Source organism: Stegastes partitus, unplaced genomic scaffold (assembly GCF_000690725.1).
Source record: "Stegastes partitus isolate 25-593 unplaced genomic scaffold, Stegastes_partitus-1.0.2 Scaffold39, whole genome shotgun sequence".
In the NCBI taxonomy this organism is placed as follows: domain Eukaryota; kingdom Metazoa; phylum Chordata; class Actinopteri; family Pomacentridae; genus Stegastes; species Stegastes partitus.
Genome location: NW_007577770.1, coordinates 1102334 through 1126534, shown reverse-complemented (window position 1 = coordinate 1126534; position 24201 = coordinate 1102334). Strand labels below are relative to the sequence as shown.

Genomic DNA, 24201 nt, shown 5'->3' with positions numbered 1-24201 from the left:
TATTCCTACCCTTCCATTAAAGAAAAGACAAAATTCACAATAGTCACTCAAATAACTAAAAACACAAAAGTAATAATAAATAAAAATGAGCTAAATTACGATTCAGTGAAATAGGACATTGCTTTTGAATTTTTGTTGAAAAGAATAATTTAAAAAACAGGCAAAACTGTCCCAGACAAATTAAAGCACTTTGCTGATGAGCAGTGGGCCAAACAGGTGAAGAGGTCTGATTGAGAGTTACAGAAAACACTTGATTGCCTCAAAGGGTTGTTCAACAAAATATTAGTTTACGGGTCCAATCATGCTTGTTTGCTTGTTTTTTGTTGTTGTTGTTTTTTTTTTATATATTTCTGTTGAACCACAATTCAAAAGCAATTTCATGATTTCCATTAGTTTTTTTATTTATTATTACTTTTGTCAATTTCACCTTATTTCAGTGACAGCTGTTTTTTTTCCTTCTTTAATGGGAGGGTGTGAATAAATTTGAGGACGACTTTATGTGGCACTAATTAGTCATGACAACCTAATTTTCTAGTAGCGTCGCGTTACCAAATCTACAACATTGTCAGCTCTGGAGAACGGTTTGGCTACATGTCGCTATCATTCTGGGATACAACAACATTGCCTTGTTTGTATTTCTTTGCTCTAATCCCAGTTTCCTGGGCGGTGCTAAGCCCAGTGTGCAGGGATGGTGTCCCTGCAAAATAGTGACAGATGAATGATTATAGAGACTTTTGTACGCAGGGAGGTGAGCACTGTCATTGAAATGGTTAATTCATCGAAAAACCTAGCAGATGTGCCTTTTTGCAGGATACAAATCTTTTTTTAAAACTTGACATTTTCAGTGTGTAGGTTGCTGCTCAGAGGTTGCTGTTAAAGTCTACATGCAGTGAGTCAGACTACTGTTCCACAAAAACAATTACTATGTGTTCGGTAGCATTTTACAGCATTTTATCCATTTGTTCTTGTTGTAATTATTATATTCTAGTTCATATTTCAGCAAAGCACTCTGATGACTAATTTTGGCTTTAAATGTGTGGTTGTGTAGCAGCAGTGAGCACCGGAGGACTGTCGCTTCACAGCAAGAAGGTTCAAACCTCTCTGCATGGTGTTTGTGTTTTCCTCCTGTGCCTGAGCTGATGTTGTCCTGCTGCTTCACTTTCCTCCCACTGACCAAACACATGCAGGTTAGGTTAATTGGTGACTTTAAATTGCTTGTAGCGTTAATGGTTGTCTGTAGTCAAGCTGAACCTTTCTAAAACAGACAATCACAGCCACTTTGCACCGTAATTGGACAGGTGTGTGAAGGTACGGCAGGAACTGAAACTCACTTCTTATACTCTTCACACAACTACTTCTGTGTCTTGTGAACAACGTATGTGTTGCCTCAAAACAAGACACGCAATTCCCACTCAGAGATCAGTAATATGGACAAACAGAAGCCTTAATGGTCTTACGTGTGGCCATTCAGTAGCCTGATGATGCTCTCATTTACACTACTTTATTTGTATTTCATTGCATAGCATGCTTTTCAGGATAACCATATCACAATTTTTAATCCTTATATTAAAGTATCATTACAGTGCTATAACTGTAATTGGCTTAAATGGTTAATTACTGTATAATTAGTTATAGGACTCTATAGTAGATTATGAGGTACTGTATACTGTAACTAGGCTGTCCAATAATATACTGTATTCAGATCGTGTTTCCACTGTAATCAGCCTTGCCTGTTAATTACGGCATTCTCTTCTCTTACAATGTAGAAACACCAGTGTGAATTGCAGACATATATAAAACACAATCTTTATGATTCAGAATAGAGATGAACAAACTCTGTTTAACATTTGAAAATGAAGAAAGCACTGAAACAACTAAAACTATAAAAGATGAAGTTTAGGCAAGTTGCATTTTTGTGGACTGGAATATTTATTTAAACACAGCAATTGTTGTTAAAGTAAAATAATTTAACTTCATGAAAAAACAAGAAAAATCCCCTCTCTTAGGGCATCAGTGTAAAGTAAGCAAAAATATTGTTCCTAAATCAGTCAACTGATCATTTAGTTCAATTTTTACAGGAGAGTGCTGTTAGAATTTTTACAGTCATTTATTACAGTGCACGTTATTCATGGTTTTAATGTTGCGGCTGATTGTTGTACATGAACTCGTGAAGAAAAGTGGACATGTGGGCGAGGATTCAGAGGTCTGGGGCCAGGTTAATCAATCAGAGCGGAACACTTTTGCCTCCAGATGACACGTTAAAAGACCTACTTCATTGTAAGCATACTGAACCCACACTTAAGAAAAAGGTGAAAATCCCTGGTCTTCTCGGCTTTGACATATATGCTCTTTACCTTCACCACAGACAGAACAGACTCCATTAACAGCTTCACATTCCGCTCAGGTACCATCAGCCGATCAGCCACACGCCCACCAGCAGCCGCAGTTTCGCAAACAAACCAGCACATCTGAACGCAGCACTTGTCTTGATGACAGAAGCTCTGATGGGCCAAATGCTGATGGTCAAGCTGACTCCTTTTCTCTATTAGCCCCTCATTCACTCCATCTCTCTCCATCTCCCACATCGGCCCAATCAGGCTAATGAGGCTCGCACTTCCTCCATCCTTTCCTGCTCGCTAAAGTGGCAATTGATTGGAGGGGTGGGAAAGCTTTTAACAAGGGAGGGGTGGGAGAGAAATAATTAGCACGAATGAGCTTTTCTGCAAACTCCTTCAATTTGGCTTTTCTTTTTCTGTTTATTTACTGACCCGGACAACATTAGAGATTAACTCTCCGAGGATATGTTAACTTCTCAACGTCAGGGTGTAAATCAATCTGAAGCTGTAAAACTGGGGCCCGTTTGTCTGATGCAAATGTCTCGCTCCTCTCAGGTCACAGCCCTGTCATGATGTCCAAGTGGACGAGAACGGAGATGATGAAATTATAGCAAACCAACAGTGAAGCATTTCCTCCATCTTCCTACTCAAATTGAGACACAAACTAGACATTGGAGCATGCCGCGGAAACTCGAAGCACTGAACCTTGAAAGTTCTGAATTTTCAGTACACTGAGAGCATTAATGTCGCTGCCCAAATGACCAGCAAAGTGGTCTTTCTGACAGTTGTACCGTAATTAACTTGGACAGATCTGGACTGGAAAAACTAGAGCAGCAGCCCCGTCTAAATTCACGCTGCAGCCAATTCACAGAGCCACTGCTGCCTCCAAACTTCACCCGTGGCAAAGACACAGATACAAGAGGACAGAGGGGACGGCACAACTTCAGCTCTGCGATGAAAAGTGGGAGTCACAAGCGCAGATTTAACTCGGGATAAGAGGAGAGTCAGGGGGTTTGCTCGTTAACGAACCTCAAAAAAAGAAGAGAGGCTAGAAACCCCTCGCAGGAATCAATAGTTTAACATAAAGCAAAATGTCAGTCACATCGACGGTTTTAAAGCTACATTTAAAACGAATCTGAAGCATACAGACCCTGATTACTCACAGTCGTAGAGCTCAGATCGTCTAAAGCCTTAAAGATATGAAATACGCCCACAGCCTTCCATTTATTTTAGCATCAAAAATGAGCCACTTCAAGAGGGCGTGTAGGAATAATTCTCTATTCATTTAATATGCCTTTAAATAATACGGTTTAGTGAAAATCCTCAAAACAAATACAGAGAGCCTCAATATTAGCTCTCTCCAGAAGAGATATTACTGTACATGGACCAGAGTAATTACAGCGTGCATGTCTGCTTGGTGGCTCACTACTGTACTGACATTAAAGATTAACACAAGCAGGTCTATAAAGAAACATTTTCATAGTCAAAGCTTCCAGAAATTCCAGCCTTTGCCGAGGAAGAAAAATATACATTAAAGGGCATTAATGATTAAGACAGCGGCTGAGTTTACACATGAAGTCAAGTAATTTCAGGGTCTTTAGATGCGTTCATTGCGGCCCTCTCTGTGATTGTGAATTGAAGATGACACCCAGTGGCTGCACACTAATGCCTAAATCTATCCTTTAGGCATTTACAAGCTTCAACGTCTTCTACTGAATGGATGACATTATTTCAACTACTGGCTAGAGCCTGAAGAAAATGTATTAGTCAATTAAACTAGAAATTAATCAGAAAAAAAACTGAATCAATTAATCATGGATGCAATTATTCATGCAAGAATGCCAAAAATGTTCTGGTTCCAGCTCTAAAATGAGACACTTTCAAGCTTTTCTTTGTCTCATGTGGTAAGATATTAAAGCTTTTGGGGGTTTTGAACTGTTGTTTGTATGAAACTAGTCATCTGAGCATTTTTTCCTGTCACAGCATCAACCAATTCCTGATATCTGTTTCATTATTTTTTGCTCATTCTTCCCGTTTGTCGGCTGCTTGCCTGCTGCTCTCTCGTCTTTCAGCAGGTCCTCGGCTCTTCCCATTACTCCCAGTCATCTGATCTTTACCTATTCCCCTAATCAGCTCACTCCTGGGAATTTATGTGGGCTTTAGTGTCCAGTCATTCTATTTTCCAACTGTCTCCTCCTTGTGATCAATTTCCTGCGTCTTATTTTTTTAATCTTCACCTGCCTGAGTATGTTCTTGCTTTGTTTGCCTGTTTGGCCTCAGCACCAATAGAAAACATTTATTTAGCCCTCTGTTCCCCAAGCGCTTTCTGGGGATCTGTCACATTTTTCCTCACTGTGGGCTCCTTTTCACTGTAATATAAAGTCCTGCACCGCCATGGAAACAGCACAACCATGGCGAGAAGAAGAGAGAACAAGAAATCTTGTGTGTGTCTGTGTAGTGTGACACTGTTTTAATGCTATAAATAATTTTTAAAAACTATATGTATGTATGTATGTATGTATGTATGTACTATATGTACTGTATGTATGTATGTATGTATGTTATGTTATATATTCAATATATTATTGAATTTCCCTTCTGGGATGAATAAAGTATTTTTCATTTCATTTCATTTTTTGTATGTATGTATGTATGTATGTATGTATGTATGTATGTATGTATGTATGTATGTATGTATGTATGTACACATACATACATGTATGTATGTGGACTTGGACCTGCTGTGTGTGGACACTGGGATGCATATTACTTATTGTTATTTTCTTGTACTTTCTTTCTATATTTTTGGATGCTGCTGTGGCATATAAATTTCCCAGGTCTGGGATAAATAAAGTATATTCTATTCTATTCTATTCTATTCTATTCTATTCTATTTCATTACTTACATTTTAAATTGAGTTTTTACGCTTGTCTCCTCTCTGTTTGGCGTAAACACAACCTGCAGTTCAGTCCAGTTCGGCTAAAAGTTCCTGAATTTTTCATAACATTACTGTCAGTCACAGCTGAGTCAGCAACAGCTTAACGTTTGCACTGAGGTACACAAAATGTTTTGTTTTTTTTACAAAATCTGGATCGCGCAAACATTTTACTTTTGGCAAATTTTTCAATGAAATGTGTCCAATAAACAGATTTTGAGGAAATATTACAATTAAAATTTTCCAATGGAACATCATATCACTGACAAGCAGCTCAACGACCATCGGAAAGTTGCTATATTTAAATGCTTTGATAAATGGTGTTAGAGTGTCGACTTCTTTATGAAAATGTGCCCTTTCAACCGTCTGGCAGGTCTGAGGGCTCAGAGAGTTACGTGCTGTACAAGGACAATGATACTGTCGTAGATAACAACACCAAAAACTATATAACATTGCTACAATTAGCTTTAAGTCACTTAGGAACAACATTAAAAAACATATTAAAGACTGAGTAGTGGCATTTGTCTATTATAACAATATAATAAACTGATTATTTCTAGTGTTTTATTGGTACTTTTGCTTAAGTTAAAGACCTCAGTGCTGCCGACCACTCAGTTAATAGACTTTGTTCTGCCTGTCAAATATAGAAAACTAAACATGGCCGCTCTTGAGTCATACTCAAGCTCACTGCCAATGTGACCTTACTTTCCCCCATTCACTGACATTTTATCGACGAAATAATTCATCAATTAATCAACAAAGCATTTGTCACATTAATCAGTAATGAAAAAACCTGTTAATTTGCAACCCTACTGTAAGCTGATGAAGAGGTTAATCAAAATCAATCCTAAAATGGTCTTATTCGGAACAAAAAACAGTGGCTCCAATCACCTAAAATAAAAACAAGCACACAGTAAAATGTCCTTAGGCTCAATGCAAAGTAGCATTTGAGATTAAGAGTGAACTTTGATATGTTTGTGTGTATATTGTGGTTCTGAGCCCTGCCCCGACTCTGCCTACCAGTGCTTACTGTTGACCTCGCTGATTAAAATCCATACAGCTCAGTCTTTCTCTGATGGATTTTCTCTGCACACTCTTTTATTGGCTTTAGCACAGCAAATCCTCTTTACACTTTAAAAAAAACTGAACAGGTTATGTCTCCATTTGGCAGTCTCTGCACAGCGCTCACCACTGTAATTTTCCCCTGGTTTAGTAGCTGGTAGAGGAGAGAGGCAGTCATGGCAATGCTAAGTTTTGACAGCACATCATATTTACTCTGAATTTGAAGCTGCATCAGCAATGCCAATTTGCCTCTGTAAGTGCTTGTGTATACAGACAGTTGACGGGCATATTGTAAGAACATGTCCATTAGCGCTGCCTCACAAAACACTACGTCAGCGCGGTGGGGATACTGCTATAGGAACTAGAGCTAAGAAAGTACAGTTACTACAGCAGGGAGAAGCAGTGCTGCTCACGAGGGATCTGTAACCTGTTCTGCTTCAGAGGAGTAGCATATGAACCCATTTTACACTTCAAGTAAACAATACAACTCTGGTTTAATTAATTTTTACAGATGTAGAAAGGTCAGCTGAGAGCAAGCTGCAGATTTGGATTTTATCTTGTTTTAATTTCAGCACAGCTGATGCATCAAACCACACGTTTATAATATTATGGTGTCTGTTTTGAGGCTTTCTTCGAGCACACAGACACATATAAAATATTTGTCTGCAGTAGTAAACTTGGTGTGACATTTTGCATCTTGTAATATGAGCCTGTCCTAAGAGGAGCTGACAAGCGCTCTAGGGTAGATGTATGGTAACTGCAGCAAACAGAGAGATGGAGAGCATACACTGTGGGGCCTGCAAGACCTCAGCAGCACAAGCAGTCTCTGCTCTGGGATTTCCATCACCTCCTCAGACCCCTGTTACTACCAGAGAGGCTGGGTGGATCACAACAAGCTGCCTCCCCTGATTAAAACCTCAGATAAGTGACTCGGTGACAAACTGGCTGTCATCTAGGGATGAAACACAGCCTTGAAAACATTAATTCCAGTGGCGTAGAAAAATACTACAGCTGGCTACAACTTGATTATCCTCTAATAACTGCTACACGATGTACATACTTAAAACAAACAGACTATCAACAGCTTAAGCACTACAAGCTGAACTAGATACAGTGGCATTCAAAGTAGATCTGGGGGGGAAAAAATCACTTAATCCTTGGCCTGATGCTGGAAAATCCTTTATAAAGTGGTTAAGCATGCAAAAATTCCCACTGTGCTATATGTCCTCTATTACTTCAGTCAAATGAGGAAAATGCAGCTCAGGTGAAATCTGAGAAATAATTTTAGCCACTCCGAAGCAATTTAGAACAACAAGTCAGGCCTGACAATCTCCCATACACACTCCAGCAGCGTAGCGAAAGCAGGGACGTCTGCCAGGCTGATTTTGGCGCTAAGCACAACGCTAAGCCCCACTGACAAAGCCAGCTAAGAATCAGTGAAGCCTTGCAGAAGGAGTATGACGCTGTGCCACTGTAGGGTAATGCTCTTGTAAGGGGCTCTACCTGCAGAGCCAAGGGTTCGCCTGTTTTATCCTCTTAAAATCACCAAACAGGATCAGCGAGCACATCCCTCTCACCTTTCTCCTCCAGCTGTTCCAGTCGACGGCCTGCTGCCTGTCTGTCTGAGTCCACTCATCCGTGACTTCCCACCCTTCGTCCTCTGTAAACCCCCCGAGCCCCGCCACCGGCCCCGCTACAGCTATCGGCCATCATCAAGCACGGACTTTCCTGGAATCAATAAAAGATGCTCTACCGCTGGCTTGAATTTATATTTCACCCGATGGAAGCATCGAAGCTCAAAAAATCCTGATGTTCAATTAATCATGCTCACCACATGCATCTATCCTCATATGGAGCTATGTAATAATGAAAAATTAAGTTGATACTGGCAGGTTTCTGCTGTATTGGCTCGCTTTAAATAAATGGGAACCATCTTCACAGAAATACAAAAATTAGAGCTGCAACTACAAAAATACTTTTATTATTTATACATGTGCTGATTCTTTTTTCAGCTAATTATTATAAAAACATAATGTCATACTTTTTTACAGCTCACGCTGACGCCTTTAGTTTACTTGTCCTGTCCAGACTGATGGCTCAACTGATGTAAAATGTAACAATTTGTAAATTTTCACATTTAAGAAGCTGAACAAAATGCATCATTTTTGTTTGAAAAATTAATGAAATGATTGACTATTATAGCAGCTGCTGATAAATTTTCTGTTGATTAACTAATCAATTATTTGTTGCAGCTATTAAAAACAAAAACAAAGAGAATAAAAACAAAAGAGAAGAGCAGCATTTTACAAGGCAAAATACGCAAGGATTTAGGTGGGATAGAAAATTTGCATAATGGCCTGAATAAAACCTATTCTTTAAAGTTGAAACGATGAACCAATAAATGAATGTGCACATCAGCAGTTATTTAATCAACGTTTTTTAAGCAAAGATTACAGATATTTTCTTGTTCCAGCTTCTTCACTGTGAAGTTTTGTTATTTTTAGAGTAATCGTATGTATTTATAAATATAATACATAACTATGAAAGATGTGTTTCCGCAGATACATAATACTGAAACATCTTGTGCTTGCTGTGATTGATTTGTGCAACTTTAAAAGCCACGATTTACTTTGAGCTGAGTCTCCCTCTGACCTTTGTATCGACTGCACACCTAAACTTTTATTATTATTATTCCTGTAGAGTCAAGCTTCAAACTTTGATCAGCATCTCAAAGTTAATTCTTTGAAAGTCACGCAGCCTTTCAAATTTTTCAAGGTCTGTTTGTGCTTAACAATTTCCAGACTTGTGCTTCTGACCCACGAGGCTCCATTCCTAAAAAGCCGCGATGTCGTGCTGACGGCAACGTGACGTATTTAGTGGAATTTATCGGTGAGACATAACGCGTTGGTGCCCTTCACCTGCCTCATGAAATCCTGACCTTTTCACCGTCCCTGTCTATCAGCACACGGCCTCTGCTGTCCATCACTTCATCTGTCCATCTGCGCCTCTTTTCTCGGTTTCTTATCTGTGAGAAGGCTACACTACAGTCTATAGATGCTCTCTCTCACCCTGTCTGTCACCTGCGGGCCAGAAAACTACTGGCTCTAATCTTGTATCTCTCAGCTGTTGCCACGGTGAGTGGCCTACCAGTGCCAACCCACAGCTTTATCTCTGACCAGCAGAGGAGAACCTGGGAGAGCCTATCTCATGCACACAAACACACACACCCGACAGGACACCTGTACACAAAACACACGCAAATGTACACCGGTGACACACCTCCACGCCAAACATCACACCGCACACACATTCACAGAGCCAGGTGTCTGTGTGTTGTCTGTTTCTGGCACAAGCAGGTGCAGCTGTGTGCAGGTGTACATATGCAGACTAACACGTATGTAATCTCAATACATCTTAACATGCGTGCAAAGGTGTGACACACATCCAGTCCTACAGAAACACACTCCTACAGGCTCTCAGTATGCAAAAACTGAGGCAATGACAAGTGCTCTAAAGACTGAGATAGGATGAGAATCTTCTTTATCACTCAACGGTGCACGGCTTAATTTTAGGGACAGTTTTTTATAGTCGAGCCTGAAAGATTTATCAGCCGACTCTGCTGCTGCATTTGCTCTAACACACCGAGTTAGCTCGAGTGGTGGGAGAAAAGAAAAAGGACATTCCACAAAAAAAACACAGAGAACTTATCAGTTCGCTTTTTAAATCTTTTTCAATTAAATTTCAATTCTGCGTGGAAAATCGTGGGCCAAAATAAATGGCATTTAATGTCAAACACGATAAACACTGCGGCGACTAAAAGTAAGTGCTGAAATGGAAATGAGGGATAAAACTTTTGTGAGTGAAAACGCAGCTCAGTAGAGCTAAGCAAATTTGCATTTAATCAATTTGAAAAAAGGTTTTAATGCAAAGTTAGTTGCCGAGACGCCGTATTCGCGCGCACGCACACACTCGCGCAGATGCACACACTCCAAGAACTCATCACTCCAACGACATTTCATTGTGCAATCCATCTTAATCAGCTAGCCCATCAGAGACAATATATCCTCCCCTCCATCTAACTCTCCTTCTCCGGACGGAGTGATTGAGGGGTGTAAAGAGGAGGATGTTTCTGCCCACTGTCTCCTCCCCCCATATGCCCCCCCACACCCCCACCCCCCCGCCTCACCCTCCTCCTCACCAGGACGGCTCTTAAGTGCTTGTGGGTTTTTATGTTTGTAGTGTTTTATAGGAGTGGGCAGGAGCCAGGGGCTGTAAAAGTGTGGAAGGAAGGAAGGAGGGAGGGAGGGAGGCTGGATGGGGGTGGATGGGGGTGGAGGCGGGAGGAGGAGGGAGGAGGAGGAGGAGGAGGAGGAGTAGGAGGAGGAGTGCAGAGTTACTGTAAATCCAATCTTTATTGAGAGAGACACAAACGACAAACAGCGCCCAACCAGCCTCCCTGCAACGCCCTGCTTACCTGATCAATGAGTGCTGCTGACTGAGGAGAGGAGAGGAGGAAGGGAGGAAGGAGGAATCAACATGAGGCAGCACATAACTAAGTCCCCACCTGTTACTTCACTGCTATTTGAATCCAATCCACGCACGCCAGTATGTGCGCTGCTCTTCATTCGTACATGTGTGTGTTTTCTACTGCCTGTAATCAATTGCTCCCCACCAGCCAGGCCTGGGATCCCCCCTCCCGACCTACCTACCAGTCTGCCAGTATAGCGTATAATTGGCCACAGTTGGCTTCAATTGAATGTTTGCTGCCTTAGGGGCTAAATGATGCTTCAAGGCCTTTCAGAGCAGCCAGAGAAAATCCACAACACTCCCCTCCACATGTCAAAAACCACAAGCGCTGCTCTGGCTGCCTTCTGACGCTGCAGCTTTGCTGTTAGATCTGCAACAGGAGGCGCAGTCTGCAAGTTTCTAAATGAGTGTAAGTAACTGCCTCGACGTCTGTTCGCCGCTCTCTTTTATTTTAATGTCATATCTCTTTAAGTGCGACTGGCATCACTCAAAGCCTCTTAGTCAATCAGTTAGTCATCGAGTGAAAAGGTCAGCCGCTTAGTCAACAAAATGACCACGGAGACATTCAGCTGGCCAGCCAATCAGTCAGACAGACAGAAAAAGGATGATCGGGCTCTGCTGCCCAAAGCTCTTTTGAGGGTATCCTGTACCTGCTTGTTGCCATGGCAATGCAGTCCGAGATTTAAATACTAGCCTGTGTCCTCCTCTCCCTGCCTCTCTTTTATCTTCTTCTTTTCACTCCTCCAGACTCCCCTCTTGCTTTTTGTCAGTCTGTGTGCTGACTCTCTCTCACGCTGTCTCTCAGTCATGCTTCCTCCGGCGTTGCTGAGTTTTTCAGCCTCCCTCCCTCACCTTGCCTCGTCCTCTCTGCTAAATGACACTTTACTAGCCGTTTCCTCTTGTTAAGTCCATGCTACTTTGCATCTGGCGACTCTGTAAAACCTCTTGTAAAACGCACACCCAAACACAAAGTCGCCTCTCTAGACACACGGAGGCAGTTACTTGCAGTATATACACACATAATTAGTTAAACATTTGTGGGCAGATGCATGTTTGAGGGCTTGCAAGCACAAATACAAGCAGTAAAGCTGTAAATGAGAGTCAACTATCAACATATTCACTGGGCGCTGGCACAGCGTACACCTGCTGACAGTCAGCTGCCAGTGAAGATCTATCATTTTCTACTAAAGCCTCATCGCAGAGCATCATTTAGGCGTGCTGGCCTGCCACACTGTCCCCTGATGCATCGCCTGTGCCAAGACAGCGATTAAATTTCCCCCAAATGCCCAAACATTTCCCTTATGGGAAAAGGTCTTAAATGAATGAACTGGCTTCTGGCTCCATCTAATGGTCACTAGAAAGACTCTAATCCTACTTGTAGGTGCTTGAAATCAACATCTGATGAAAGAAAAGGAGTAATGCGACCCAGACAGTGGTCACAAAACAGGTTTTAAAAACAAGACAACTTTTATGGAGATCCTATGAGATTTTGGACCAAAATATATCAGGGTTGCAGGCATTTTCTTGGCTCAGAATATGCCGTTGGGTTGACTATACATAAAGGGAGAGGGGTCTGTGTGCAGTAAAAGTTATGAGTCCATGTAACCTTATTTGACTGACATCTATGCCTTTTTCTATTATTTCTGACCTTTTGATTTTTAAAAAAAAAGTGTATTATTCTTGGGTACATCAAGTCCGAAGTAACAAAACTGGTGAAAAAACATCTAATTTCAAAATTACATGTATGATGTTAAAATTACTGTTTATTTATTGTTAAATTACATCCACCCAACCGGTCGAGGCAGATGGCCGTCCCTCCCTGAGCCTGGTTCTGTCGGAGGTTTTTTTTCCCCTGTGGGGGTTTTCGGTTCCTTCCCACTGTTGCGGACTGCTTGCGGACTGCTGAAGCTTATCGGGAATCCAAATGTTTTGGATTGCACTGTCTCTGCCTTTGTTAAGCGCTATGAGATGACTTGTTGTTGTAAATATGCGCTATACAAATAAAACTGAATTGAATTGAATTAAATAAATTATTTGTTGCCTTATTTAACTACTACATTTGTTTGTCTATGGAAAGTTTCAAGTATAACATTATAATATCTCAGTATTCATCTAAAAAAAAGAAAAAAAAAAAGATATTTCAGCTTTTTTTTTTTTTGACCTTGGTACAAATTCATTTTTACATTCTCTGCAAATGGTTAATTACACAAAGCATTGTCTATAGAATAGTCTATAGTGTCTACTGTTCTAGCATGGTAGCTCAGTGATAAACTATACTAAGAAATTGAAAAAATGAGCCGTTCAAGTTACAAAATTGCTTAATTTGACAGAAAATTCGTTTAGCATTACATTGTTCATCCAGAAAAAAAGTAACACATTGAATATCTTTGTGTTTGGGACAAAAAAGGACATTTTCATATGTCACTTTCGTTGTCGTGTTCGTGATAGAGAGTTTTCTGACACTTAACAGACTGGATAACTGAAAATCAATCAGGTTAGCGATAACAAGAATAGTCACTAGTTGCAGCACTAGCCAGCTGATGCAAATGCAAATGCAGCAGATAACAGATGTTCACAGATGTAGTGTCCCACAACAAATGGCTGGGGGATACTACATAAACAGGACATAAACAAACAATTCATTTTGGGTGCAAGAAATCCTAACAAGCCTTCCAAGCTAAATACACACACACACACACACACACACACACACACACACACACACACACACTATTTCCAAGCCATTTATTTTGTGTCTTTTTAGCATCGTAAACTGCGCCTCATGTGGTGCATAATAGGACTATGATTAGCTGTCTTCACTAACAGCTGGTTTTAATCTGAGGAGTTGGTGGTCTTTTAAAAGACACATCAGTTTAACTCGGTTGTTTCACGTAGGTTATTCTAATGAGTCTGACCATAATTATTATATTATTGAGACATAACAGGAACGCTAGCTATGCTTTTATGCAATTTTGATGTTTTCCAAGGAGCAACTCAGCAATTCTTGTGCTGTTGTGTGCGTCCACTAATTTAAAGAAAATCTTGCAGCATGTTGCAAATAAAACCCTGTAGCAGTCTGTGAGAAACCATAACACCCATAATCACAGCACAAACTTCCCTCACAGGTGCTGTGTGCTAAATTTATGTACTGACTGAAAGCTGCCGTTTTTAAACGCATAATCCTTTCCCGTGTTTCCGTCTGCTCGGCTCTTCTTCATAATGTTCTTGTTCGGCGGCCTTGGTAACTTGTCTGCTGATGTGAAGCCTGTTACCAGAAATCTGAGAGTACTTTTGAGATTTAAGCTTGAAAGCTTTGATCAAAAAAAAGGTGACCAGTTCTGCCCCCTTTAGTTAAGAAACATCTCCAGAATCAAACCAATGCTCTCACAGTTTGACCTCCCAAAAGTCATGCATGCACTTCTTCAGGCTCAACAACTGCTACTATGTCCTTCTCACATCCAACTATTTTCAGATTCTTACTGACACACACCACCCCAGACTTTTCGGCATTGGCTCCCTGTGTGTTTTAGGATTCATTTTAAGATTTTACTGGTCAATTAAAAAGCACGTCTTGGTCTGGCCTCGAACTGTATAGCAGAATGTTGACACCATATGAAGCGGCTTGCAGCTTTAGATCCTCAGTTGGGACCCTGCTCCAAAATCGGAGTTTAAATCCAAAGGTGACAATGCGTTTGCCATCAGGACCTCTCAGCTTTGGAACAACCTGCCTGAGGAGATATGGCTCACAGAATCAGTGATGTCCTTTAAACCATGTCTCAAAACCCATTTTACCAGACTTGCTTCGATGTTGTATCATTTTTTTATTGCTTATTAAGCTTTAATTGCTTATATTTATCTCATTTGTATGTATTTAGATTCCCATTTAGCAATTCACATTCTTGGGTTGTTTGTCTTCTTGTTTGGGCTTTAATCATAATTTCATCTTAATTTTGCTTTGCTCTGTTTGGCCTTACTGTCTCCCTCTTATTTTCCCTTCTGGCTATCCTGCTTTTGCTTTGTGTGTCAAAACGCTTTCAAATCCTTTGCTTTTCAAAGCAATAATAAATAAAGTTATCCTTAAAACAGATCATTGGTAACATGTTGGATAACAAACTAAACACTGACATAGCTAAAAGCGCACATACCTGCATTGACAATAGCACCTATCTCCAGCTTGGTGATGTCACCGCTGTAGAGGGAAATCTTCTGGTCCAGTTTTTCATTCCTCTGGTAGCGACTTGGCTCAGAGCCACCTGATAATGAGACACACAAGAACAGGGTGTTCAATCCACAGACGGCATAAAAAAAGTAGACGTATCGAAAGGGACGTCACCCGCCGGTTTATGGACTAGCACCTTGTTTATTTGGAGTCAGGAATGACTGTATTTGGACGAGAGGTTAAAGCTGAGCAGAAGTTAGGGGTGGATCTGACTGATATCCTGAGGACTATGCACGACCATATGATAACGACTTGTCAATTACGAGGTAATCACACCCTAAACATAACCTGCTTTACCATCTATTTTACTCTAAATGGGAGCAGAATTTACAAACATCCCACTCTATTGAAAGAGATGTGAAACGAGTAATTGAGAGCATGAACTTTTTTTTTTTTTTTTAAATGTCAACTGCGGTCACAAATTAAATGAGTATTTGAGGAATTTTCTCATACTCTTCTATACAATCAGACTTCTTTTTCCAACCAGGAACTCGACCCCCTGCTAGCTGGTAGAAATAATGCAGTTCAGGGCAGCTGCATGCTGGCTGTATTTCTAAAATCCAGAGACTACATTTATCTTTTATATTAACTTTTAGGTCTCAGGATCATTTTATGTTCCTGGGAAATATGCACAAGAATGGAGACTGTAAAATCGGATTTAAATTATGGTACCTATAGATTTAAAAATGTAACACAGGAAATAATGTGTGTTCTTCTTTCACTTCTTCTATGATAGTCAGTGTATGGGTTTGCAGTGCAGCAGGGAATGTGCCAGGATGTGGCCAAACAAAGTCAGATAAACAATAATTCCTGGGAGCTTTAGCAAAAAAACAACTGGACTTCTCTTATAGGTTCTTCAAGATGTTTTACCACTCATCCAAGAGACTTTTCAGTTCTAAACTGTCCATTTTCCAATTTTACTGAAGCTCCAAGGATTACCATGACCCGGATAACTGACAAACACAGACAAAACTTGACTGTGGTTTGAACTACAATATCATAATATTTCTAAAGGACTCTGCACTGCTGCTGTCCTACTCTGGATGTGCATTTCACATAGATTTAAACAGCCTGTTTCTAGATTCAGGTACAAACTTGACATGTAAATCTACTTGACTTGCAACTTCGTTTGCAGTTGTAAAGAGTAAATAGTCACATATTGACTGGTGATTTTACTTTTAACACTTTTTCAAGACTGTTTTCTTCAGCTGCATTATTTGTAAACCTGACTGCAAGAACTACTCATAAGAAGAGAAATAGAGTAACATTTGGAAGACATTTTGTTCATAAAATATTACAATTTTTTTAAGCTTCGGATAACATCACATCAAATTTCAGTGTGTTTATATTTTGCATAGAGTTTAAAATGTGATTTCCATAACAAACAGAAATTTTGCATACAAGGTGCTTCAAAATCTTGGTTGTTCCTCATAATCTGGAAATGCTCTTTGTGTCAGTTTTCACTTATTTGATGTGATGTGGCCTTAAATCTGATTACACCGGTAAAATATATTCATGATTCTCAAAAGATCGCACCACCACCACCAAACTCTGAATGAACCTGACGGTGACTGATGTTGGGTGTCTGACCTGCAGCGGGAGTCCACACTGGGATGTCATCCAGCGGCACAAAGCCAGAAGTCCTGTGGTATTGACGCCTGTCCTTCACAGAAAGAGACAGCAAGAAGCCTAAGAGACAAGTTAGAGGAAGAAAAAGAGGTGGTAAATAAGCTGTTAGTGAAATAAACCATTGGTTAAATATTCACTGATCTCAAGGAAAAGACGCAAACATGATACTTTTGGTCTACTAGACTGAAGACAGGCTTGATGAACACACTATAGGTTTCTACAAACTGCAACATTTCGACAGACATCTACTGTGTGTAGTGAACGAAAGGGGCTAATAATCTAGGGTCCATATGTTTAAGTTTGTTCTAGATCAGATTTAGCTTATGAAGACAGCAAAATATGATGTGTTTAAATTTTTCACAAGCTTATATAATATGGAGTGTGCCCTACGGCTGTAATGTTACATCAATATTCCTTAGCTATTTGCTCATCACTTTTAATTTTTAGTCAATATGTTCGACCTTTTAAGAGGTAAATAAGCAATTACTTCATAATTAATTAAAAAGATCATTAGCTGAAGCCTAGATGTATGTATAACATTCCCAGTCTCACTTGCATTGATTGTTTCATATATATTTCATACATCCCAGGAGTTTAGTGCGCTAGCTCTACTTGGACATTACAGAGGACATAATATTCTAACAAATTTCACCCTTTCCGATCTAATATGTTCGTCTTGAGTCTCCACTTTGTTGGTACCATAATCATTCATTTTAAATGGATATGGTGGCTAGTTTTTGTGTTGCAGCATCTGACCGGTAACAATACAGAGACTGACAGCTGACCAGCCACCAGCACCAATTCAGCAGATTAGTTGTTGTCAGTGGTGGCGTTGGGCCTGAGCATCCGAGGCTACAGCCCTGAATGTTTTATGAACGGCCCCATGTCAAAATGTTTTGTTTGCTTTTTAAAGTTTTACATTTTAAAAGTAACCCTACATTTATTCATCAGTCATTTTGATCACGTTTAAAGGACTCAAAAATAATATGACACAGTGGTTTAAAAAGGTTGCCATATTATTTTACTAATTGCAAGTGTCTGTTTACTAAAGTCAGAAATATTTTTCTGACACATCGAGTGTTTTATTATGGACAGTTTTCCATGTGACAGTCTTTCAGCAGGATATCTGCAGAAGTGACTGTGTGCATAGATGTGTCCAATAACGACGTACACATCATGACTTCAGTAATTGTTAAAAAAAAACATGACAACAGGTAGCTACTACATACCAGCAGGTAGCAATAAAAACGTATTATTGTCCTTTTCAGAAGATGCCCGAGGTTAGATTAGACACACAAACATTTAGCTATGAACAGGATTTGTTTGTTTTGTTTTGTCAGGAACACATTTAAAAGATTTGTTCTGATTATTATTACTTGTGTATTTGGAGTACTGTGTTGTGGGACTTTATGAGTGAACTTCAGCTCTGACCAGTGTCTGCATCTCTTTTCGTGGACTACTTAAAGGATTTGTCACCCAAATTACTACTTTCAAGGAACACCTTTTCATTTGATTATAGCGCTAGAAATCAGGATAATCTAAGTTTAGACTTAGAAATGGACCAAGCACATGAAAAAGAATGTAAAGTGACCCTTCTTTGCTACTGTCTCACGTTTTACATGAACTTTACACTGAAATGACTTGAAAATGGAGCATGATCCTGTTAAAACATAAAGAGTGCTGTACAGGACCAAGCCCCCATTGTATGAAGAACACAGCAACGCCTCTGCGTGTTGTAAAGGAAATTAAAATCTTCTCGGCCTTGGTTGAACACTCTCACCCTTGGTCTCCTTCCAGTCTCCCTCAGCAGAGTCCAGGTTAATTTTGAGGGCCATGGCGGTGAAGGCTCCGGTGTGGACGGAATGGACCAGCGCGGCTGAGCTCACTCCGAGGGCAGCACCGAGGGCCAACCTGCCCAGCCAGCCTCTCCTTCCCCGGGGTGAGGAGGACCCGTTCCCCTGACTGGCCTTCCAAAGTGCTGCTGTCGCTGTTGTTGTTGAGAGTTTGGCAGCTCTGGGGGCAGCGTTAATATGGCCGCGGAGAGGACCTGTTGCTGGCTGCCCTCCCAGCTGGGGGCTCCCAGGAGTTAGGATGTGCTTGAACTTGACACCGGCTCGGGACAGAGGGCCGGTGGAGCGCGGGAGGGCTCTGACATGTGAAACCCGAGCTGATACTTGCAGTGCCATATCTGAGAGACACCGAGGAGGGCAACGGTTCGTGCAACTGCTGTTCAGTGTCGGTCACGCCGCCGTTGGGTTTCGTTTTCGATACGAACACACCTCCCACATTCACTTCCCATGTGCCATTTTTGTTTTGGAAGTTAAAGTGTGGAATGTACCATTGGCAAGGGGGAGGCTAGCTGACTGTCACTAAAATGCCTAATCGTTTTTTTATGTGTCAAGCATTATGGGGTATCTAGAGCTAGTCGTAAACGGCCTGTACTGTTAACAGGGAAAAATATATGCGACAGTATACCCAGAGTCCCTCTATTTTTAGTTTCACACCGACTACAGACCCCGACTGTAGAGATGTGGAAGAGCCGAGGCCAACGACCACAAATTTATGCCTCCTTCAAGACTATCGGAAATTTTGCCATTGCTCGAAGATGGCATACACACCGACTAAACACGCTAGTGACGTCAATAGTGGTTTAAAAAACGACAGTGTTGTAGAAATAGCGCGGTTGAGAGGACAAAAATGTATCTTTAGAAAGCAAGTCAAAACATTGGCTCTGTAATAAGCTGAGCTTTTGCTGTAAAGAAATTGTACCATCACCGATTCTCTAAAAGCTGCTTGTCCCTGAAGAAGACATAATTCAGTCTTCGTCAAACACAGTTTGTCGACTTCTATTGTGTGATGAAACTAAATGCCCAAAACTGCTCACATTTGTATTTTAACCAAGACTACACCGTTTTATGAAAGTATTTTCCTCAAATCACACCAGTGAGCTCATTAATCTGTGTGCATCACAGAAAACGCCTCTTTTTGTTTAAACTGAATAAAATTACTGCTAGTAGAAGACCATAAAACTTGCTCTAATTTTATTTTATTTTTTTGTAGCTGAAATTTGAACAAAAGCCACAAAAGTTGCTATTCAAGTTCACAACTCACAGCCTATTACGTATTGGTAATTTTACAACACACAAAATGTGATCACTACTTAATTTAATACATGTGTGCATGTAATTCTCATGAAAAGGGAGGACAAAAACAAAGAGAGGAGAGTGATAATTTCTAGTCAAGTCACCATTAGTCATATTGAGACATTTAAAACAACAGTAAAGGCAGCAATATAAATTTACATAAAATTTCAAATATCAAACTCATCAACCATACAATATTATTTATTGTGTGATTTAAATTTAACAGTTAAGACTTCCAAAAAAATATCAAATATACATTTGCCTGACAAAAATAAATAGTAAGGTTAAGACTCTACAATATTATTATTGTTAGTGTGTTTTGTGTAATGTCCCACACTTCCCACATATGCTGTATGCACACGCGCATTGCCTAATATGTATCACTGTCTGGGCCTGTCAGTCAAATGTTGAGCCCTTTGCACATTTCCGCCTGGCGGAAACTGACAAAAAAAGGAACGAGGCTTTTTTGACAGAGGTGACACAAGTGGCACTAAAACAGCTCCACAGACCACAACCCACCCAGCCCTGGAGGGGTGAAACTGCTGCATATTCTCACAGAAAACCTGGGAAACTTCTTCAGAGCTCTCATACAGGTACAGGGGTCCCCCAGTTGGTATTTCTGCAAACCTTGGACAGAGGAGATTGACGGTATTGTCTTTTAAAATGTGCGTGTGTGGATGTCTGACAGCGTGAGAGAAAGCATGAGCAGAGTTAGTGTAGGGCATGGGTGTGAGCGGCTTCTGTATTAAATATACACATCAATAGTCATTTAATAGGTCACTGCACTCTATTAAATGTCAAATAAAAGTATTAAATGGCAAAGTCATGCAGATAAAGAAAGCTTACGCCTCCAGAAGAGATGCAGACATGCTATCTTTGGGTCATCCTGTTACTGACGGTAAAAGTCTTTGAAAATGTTCATACATGGAGAAAAAAGATGTGTTTTAATCCTAAAATGTAATATTTTTAGGATGGGCTTACATTTTCACACACACTCGGGAGGAGACTGTGTCAGTATTGGATGAACTCTTTGCCTTGGGCGGACCAGAAAGCGGAAGTGTGCGTCCATGGTGATAGTTTAAGTCAGAAATAGGAAGTGCTCGTCAAACTGGACATGCCATATAGCATGTGTGTATGTGTGCGTGTGTGTTTGTTGCTCAACATCATGTGATATTAACAGTGAGTTAAAGTCTTTTTCTCACAGCTGGTTGGCAGAAGTGTGATTGACAGGTCATCTATCCTCTCTCTGTCTCTATTCATATCTTTTGTGTCATGTGCCCAAAACTTTTTTTTTTACAGTTACAGCATTTGCAATTCAACTTTCTCAGCAGTCCTTGAAAGTGAATTATAAATGCATGTGTTCGTCATCTCTCACATATTAAATTATTGCAGAAAACATTAATTGAAGCAGAAGTGAAATTCTCTTTCATGTTTCTCATTTTAACTGTTCTGACATCTCATGTTCTTGTTTGTTGAGAGTTTTCAGATGTATTTTTTAGACATAGGAACAATTTATTACTGTATCAAAGTGCATAATTGCTCACTTGTGACACATATAAAATAATAATCACAGAATCACCCTTCACAATAAATCTGAGCGCTATTCATGTCAGACCTGATGTTTGTATTTTAATCAGCTTGGGAAAAAACTAATTAAGATGAGTAATTTCACGGAAAAGATTAATTACAAGTCTTGTTCATATTCTTCTCATCTTTGTCGTAGCTGTCACATATTTGCACCAAACAAAAACACACAAAAAGACATTTGTCACACACAATAGAGCACTTGCTGAGCATCATTTTATTTTAGTTTATCAGACGGACAGTGTTGCTAAAGCTGTCCTTCCTTCACTGCTTCACTCGCTCCATGTTTGTCTCTCCTGCTTTATTTTCCTCAAATGTCAACTCTATTCCGTCAGAACTGTCTCCTGGATTTTTCTCACACTCTCTCTTCTTCTTCTTTCTCTCCCAGCATGGCGGCGTGGGACCTGTCAGTCACAGTGGAGGATCTGGGGTCTGATGCCCTACCTGTCACTGTCAGTGTGACCTCTGACCTCCACGTCGGAGGAGTTATCCTCAAGCTGGTGGAAAAGACACGTGGGTCACACTGTCTGTCTTAATCTGTTATTTTTTCACTCTGAGACTGCACAGACTAAAATAGTTACAGTAGTTGCATGTGAATTCCCATGTAATGATGACCTGATTCATCAGTCAGGGCATAGCATTTCATTATCTCTGGTCACAATCAAATTTCTGACATTAATATATTTTTTTGTTAACCGTCACCTGCTACATGTTTTAAAGGTCTTACATTGTAAAATTTTCCCATGTCCTCAGAATGGGTCTTTCATCTTTCAGCTAAAAATACTACAAAAATGGTTTATTTTATATAACCCCTTTGTTTTAGTTCTGTTCTAAACTGGCTGTTTCAGTGTCTGTGGCTTTAAATGCTGCTGAGCTGCTGCTGTCCACGCCCGTTCAGGAACAAGACTCTCTCTGATTCTATGATTGCAGCAAAACAACTGACAGCCGCTTCTAACTTTCTCTTTGAGTGATAATTTTACTTTGAAATATCGCCAAATTTACTGCCCAGTTGTATGTTTTAACTAATATGTTTGGGGAGTTTGTCAGACAACACTTTGGTTAGAAAATCAGTAGTTTTACGTTGCAGAGCTGCAGTAAATAAACCTGGTGTACTGCAGAGCAGCTGTTCATTCTAAATAGCTCACCTGAAAGCAGCTGGCAGTGAGTTTGAGCTAGACCACAATTGGTTCCTCTGCTGGTATATAGTAGTTTAATAAATTCTTACTGCCTTGTAAAGCTGGGGGCTATCTACTAGTAGTGGTTAAGTTTCAAGCAAACTCTTTAGAGCAGGGATCTCCAACTCTAGTCCTCGTGAGCTACTGTCCCGCATGTTTTAGGCGTTTCTGTACTGCAACACACCTGACTCAAATTAATGGATCATTAACAGACTTGTGTAGAACTTGACAACAAGCTGTTGGAGATCCATTAATTTGACCTGTGATGGTGGTGACACTGCAATTGGTGATAAAAAGCAATTTACTGCATCTTCAGTTCCTGAGATGCTGAAAGTGCATGAAGACTCTTGTGTTCACTCTTGCAGCAAACAGCAAAGCATTTTGTGAGCTTTGCCTGTGAATGAGAAATCTTACAGTTTACAGAGGCATCTTTAATAAGTCAATAAACCTGGTTACTACTGGGCAGCTGTTTGTTCGAGATGGCTCACCTGAAAGCAGCTGGCAGTGAGGTTGAGTTAGACCACAAGTGGTTCCTCTGCTGGTATGTAGCAGTTAAATAAAGATTTACTTGCTTGTAAAGCTGGGGGCAATCTACAAGTAGAAGTTAATTTTCAAGCAAACTCTTTACAGAAAGGATCTCCAAACTGGGATGACATTGATGTGTGAAGGGTGCAGAACATGACCCAATACACTAAACAGCTGGTGGAGCTTAAATACTGACCCTGACGTGATTTGAACACGCAACCTTCTGATCTGGAGTCAGACGCGCTACCGTTGCGCCACAGAGTCATGTGCTGACCACAACAGGTGCAGTCATCTGCTCAGGTCTTCCAAACACTGGAAACAATATATTGCAAATCTTTCAAGTAATCATTTTGTGGCCAAAGTAAAGCTCAATTACATGTCAAAGGTGGTACAAGCAGTGAACCATACAGCCTGAAAATGAAAGAAACCATACTTGTAATGTGATTCTTGAATTTAGGAAGAATTATGCGTACATTACCAATTTAAACCCAAACATGTTTACATGAATGTATTGTTTCTTGGAGAGTTAGCCTGTGCACTGGTGATGTGAATGAGTACAACAGAGTTCAGAATTTTGAGGTTTCCTCATAAAGAAGCAAACATTGTGACCCTCACATGATTTGAACACACAACCTTCTGATCTGGAGCTACAGAGTCATGTGTTGACCTCTACAGTGCAGTCATCTGCTCAGGTCCTCCCCACACTGGAAACAATATATTGCAAATCCTGTAAATATAACATACAATTAATCCATACCTTTTAGGATTTTAAAGGTTCTTGGAAATATCACCAAATTCACTGCACAGTTGTATTTTTTTACTCATATATTTGGAGAGTTTGTCAGACAACACTGTAGTTATAAAATCAGTGGTTCAGTGTTGCAGAGCCGCAGCTTGAAAATGCCTCTGAAGTGACTAAATGTGAGCATGTAGACTTACTGGGCTGAATTTCAGTCAATATTTCATACTCATTCTCTTGTCTGACAATAGAAAAAGAAAAAAAACACAACTTTGGAAACCACTTTATTGGTAATTCCGCTGTACTAAAATGCAATGTGAGCCCAG

The 24201-nt window shown here is 40.3% G+C and overlaps 2 protein-coding genes and 1 non-coding gene across 3 annotated transcripts in view; 1 reads left to right on the top strand and 2 right to left on the bottom strand.

The window, feature by feature from the left end:
• The window catches only part of LOC103374315 (mono-ADP ribosylhydrolase 1), a 124396-nt gene extending 105418 nt beyond the window's left edge, over positions 1 to 18978 (bottom strand). The window contains exons 1-3 of the mRNA XM_008304391.1: positions 18490 to 18978; positions 16671 to 16769; positions 15007 to 15114 (exon numbers count right to left, since the gene is read on the bottom strand). Coding sequence (XP_008302613.1) covers positions 15007 to 15114; positions 16671 to 16769; positions 18490 to 18895 — 613 coding nt within the window. The 5' untranslated portion in view covers positions 18896 to 18978. The remainder of the gene's footprint in view (positions 1 to 15006; positions 15115 to 16670; positions 16770 to 18489) is intronic.
• A 1360-nt stretch (positions 18979 to 20338) lies between these two features.
• The window catches only part of fermt3b (FERM domain containing kindlin 3b), a 20892-nt gene continuing 17029 nt past the window's right edge, over positions 20339 to 24201 (top strand). The window contains exons 1-2 of the mRNA XM_008304356.1: positions 20339 to 20445; positions 21825 to 21949. Of these exons, the coding sequence (XP_008302578.1) occupies positions 21826 to 21949 (124 nt within the window). The 5' untranslated portion in view covers positions 20339 to 20445; position 21825. The remainder of the gene's footprint in view (positions 20446 to 21824; positions 21950 to 24201) is intronic.
• trnaw-cca (transfer RNA tryptophan (anticodon CCA)) lies at positions 23329 to 23400 on the bottom strand. The gene has a single exon. It is a non-coding gene; the product is annotated as a tRNA-Trp (tRNA).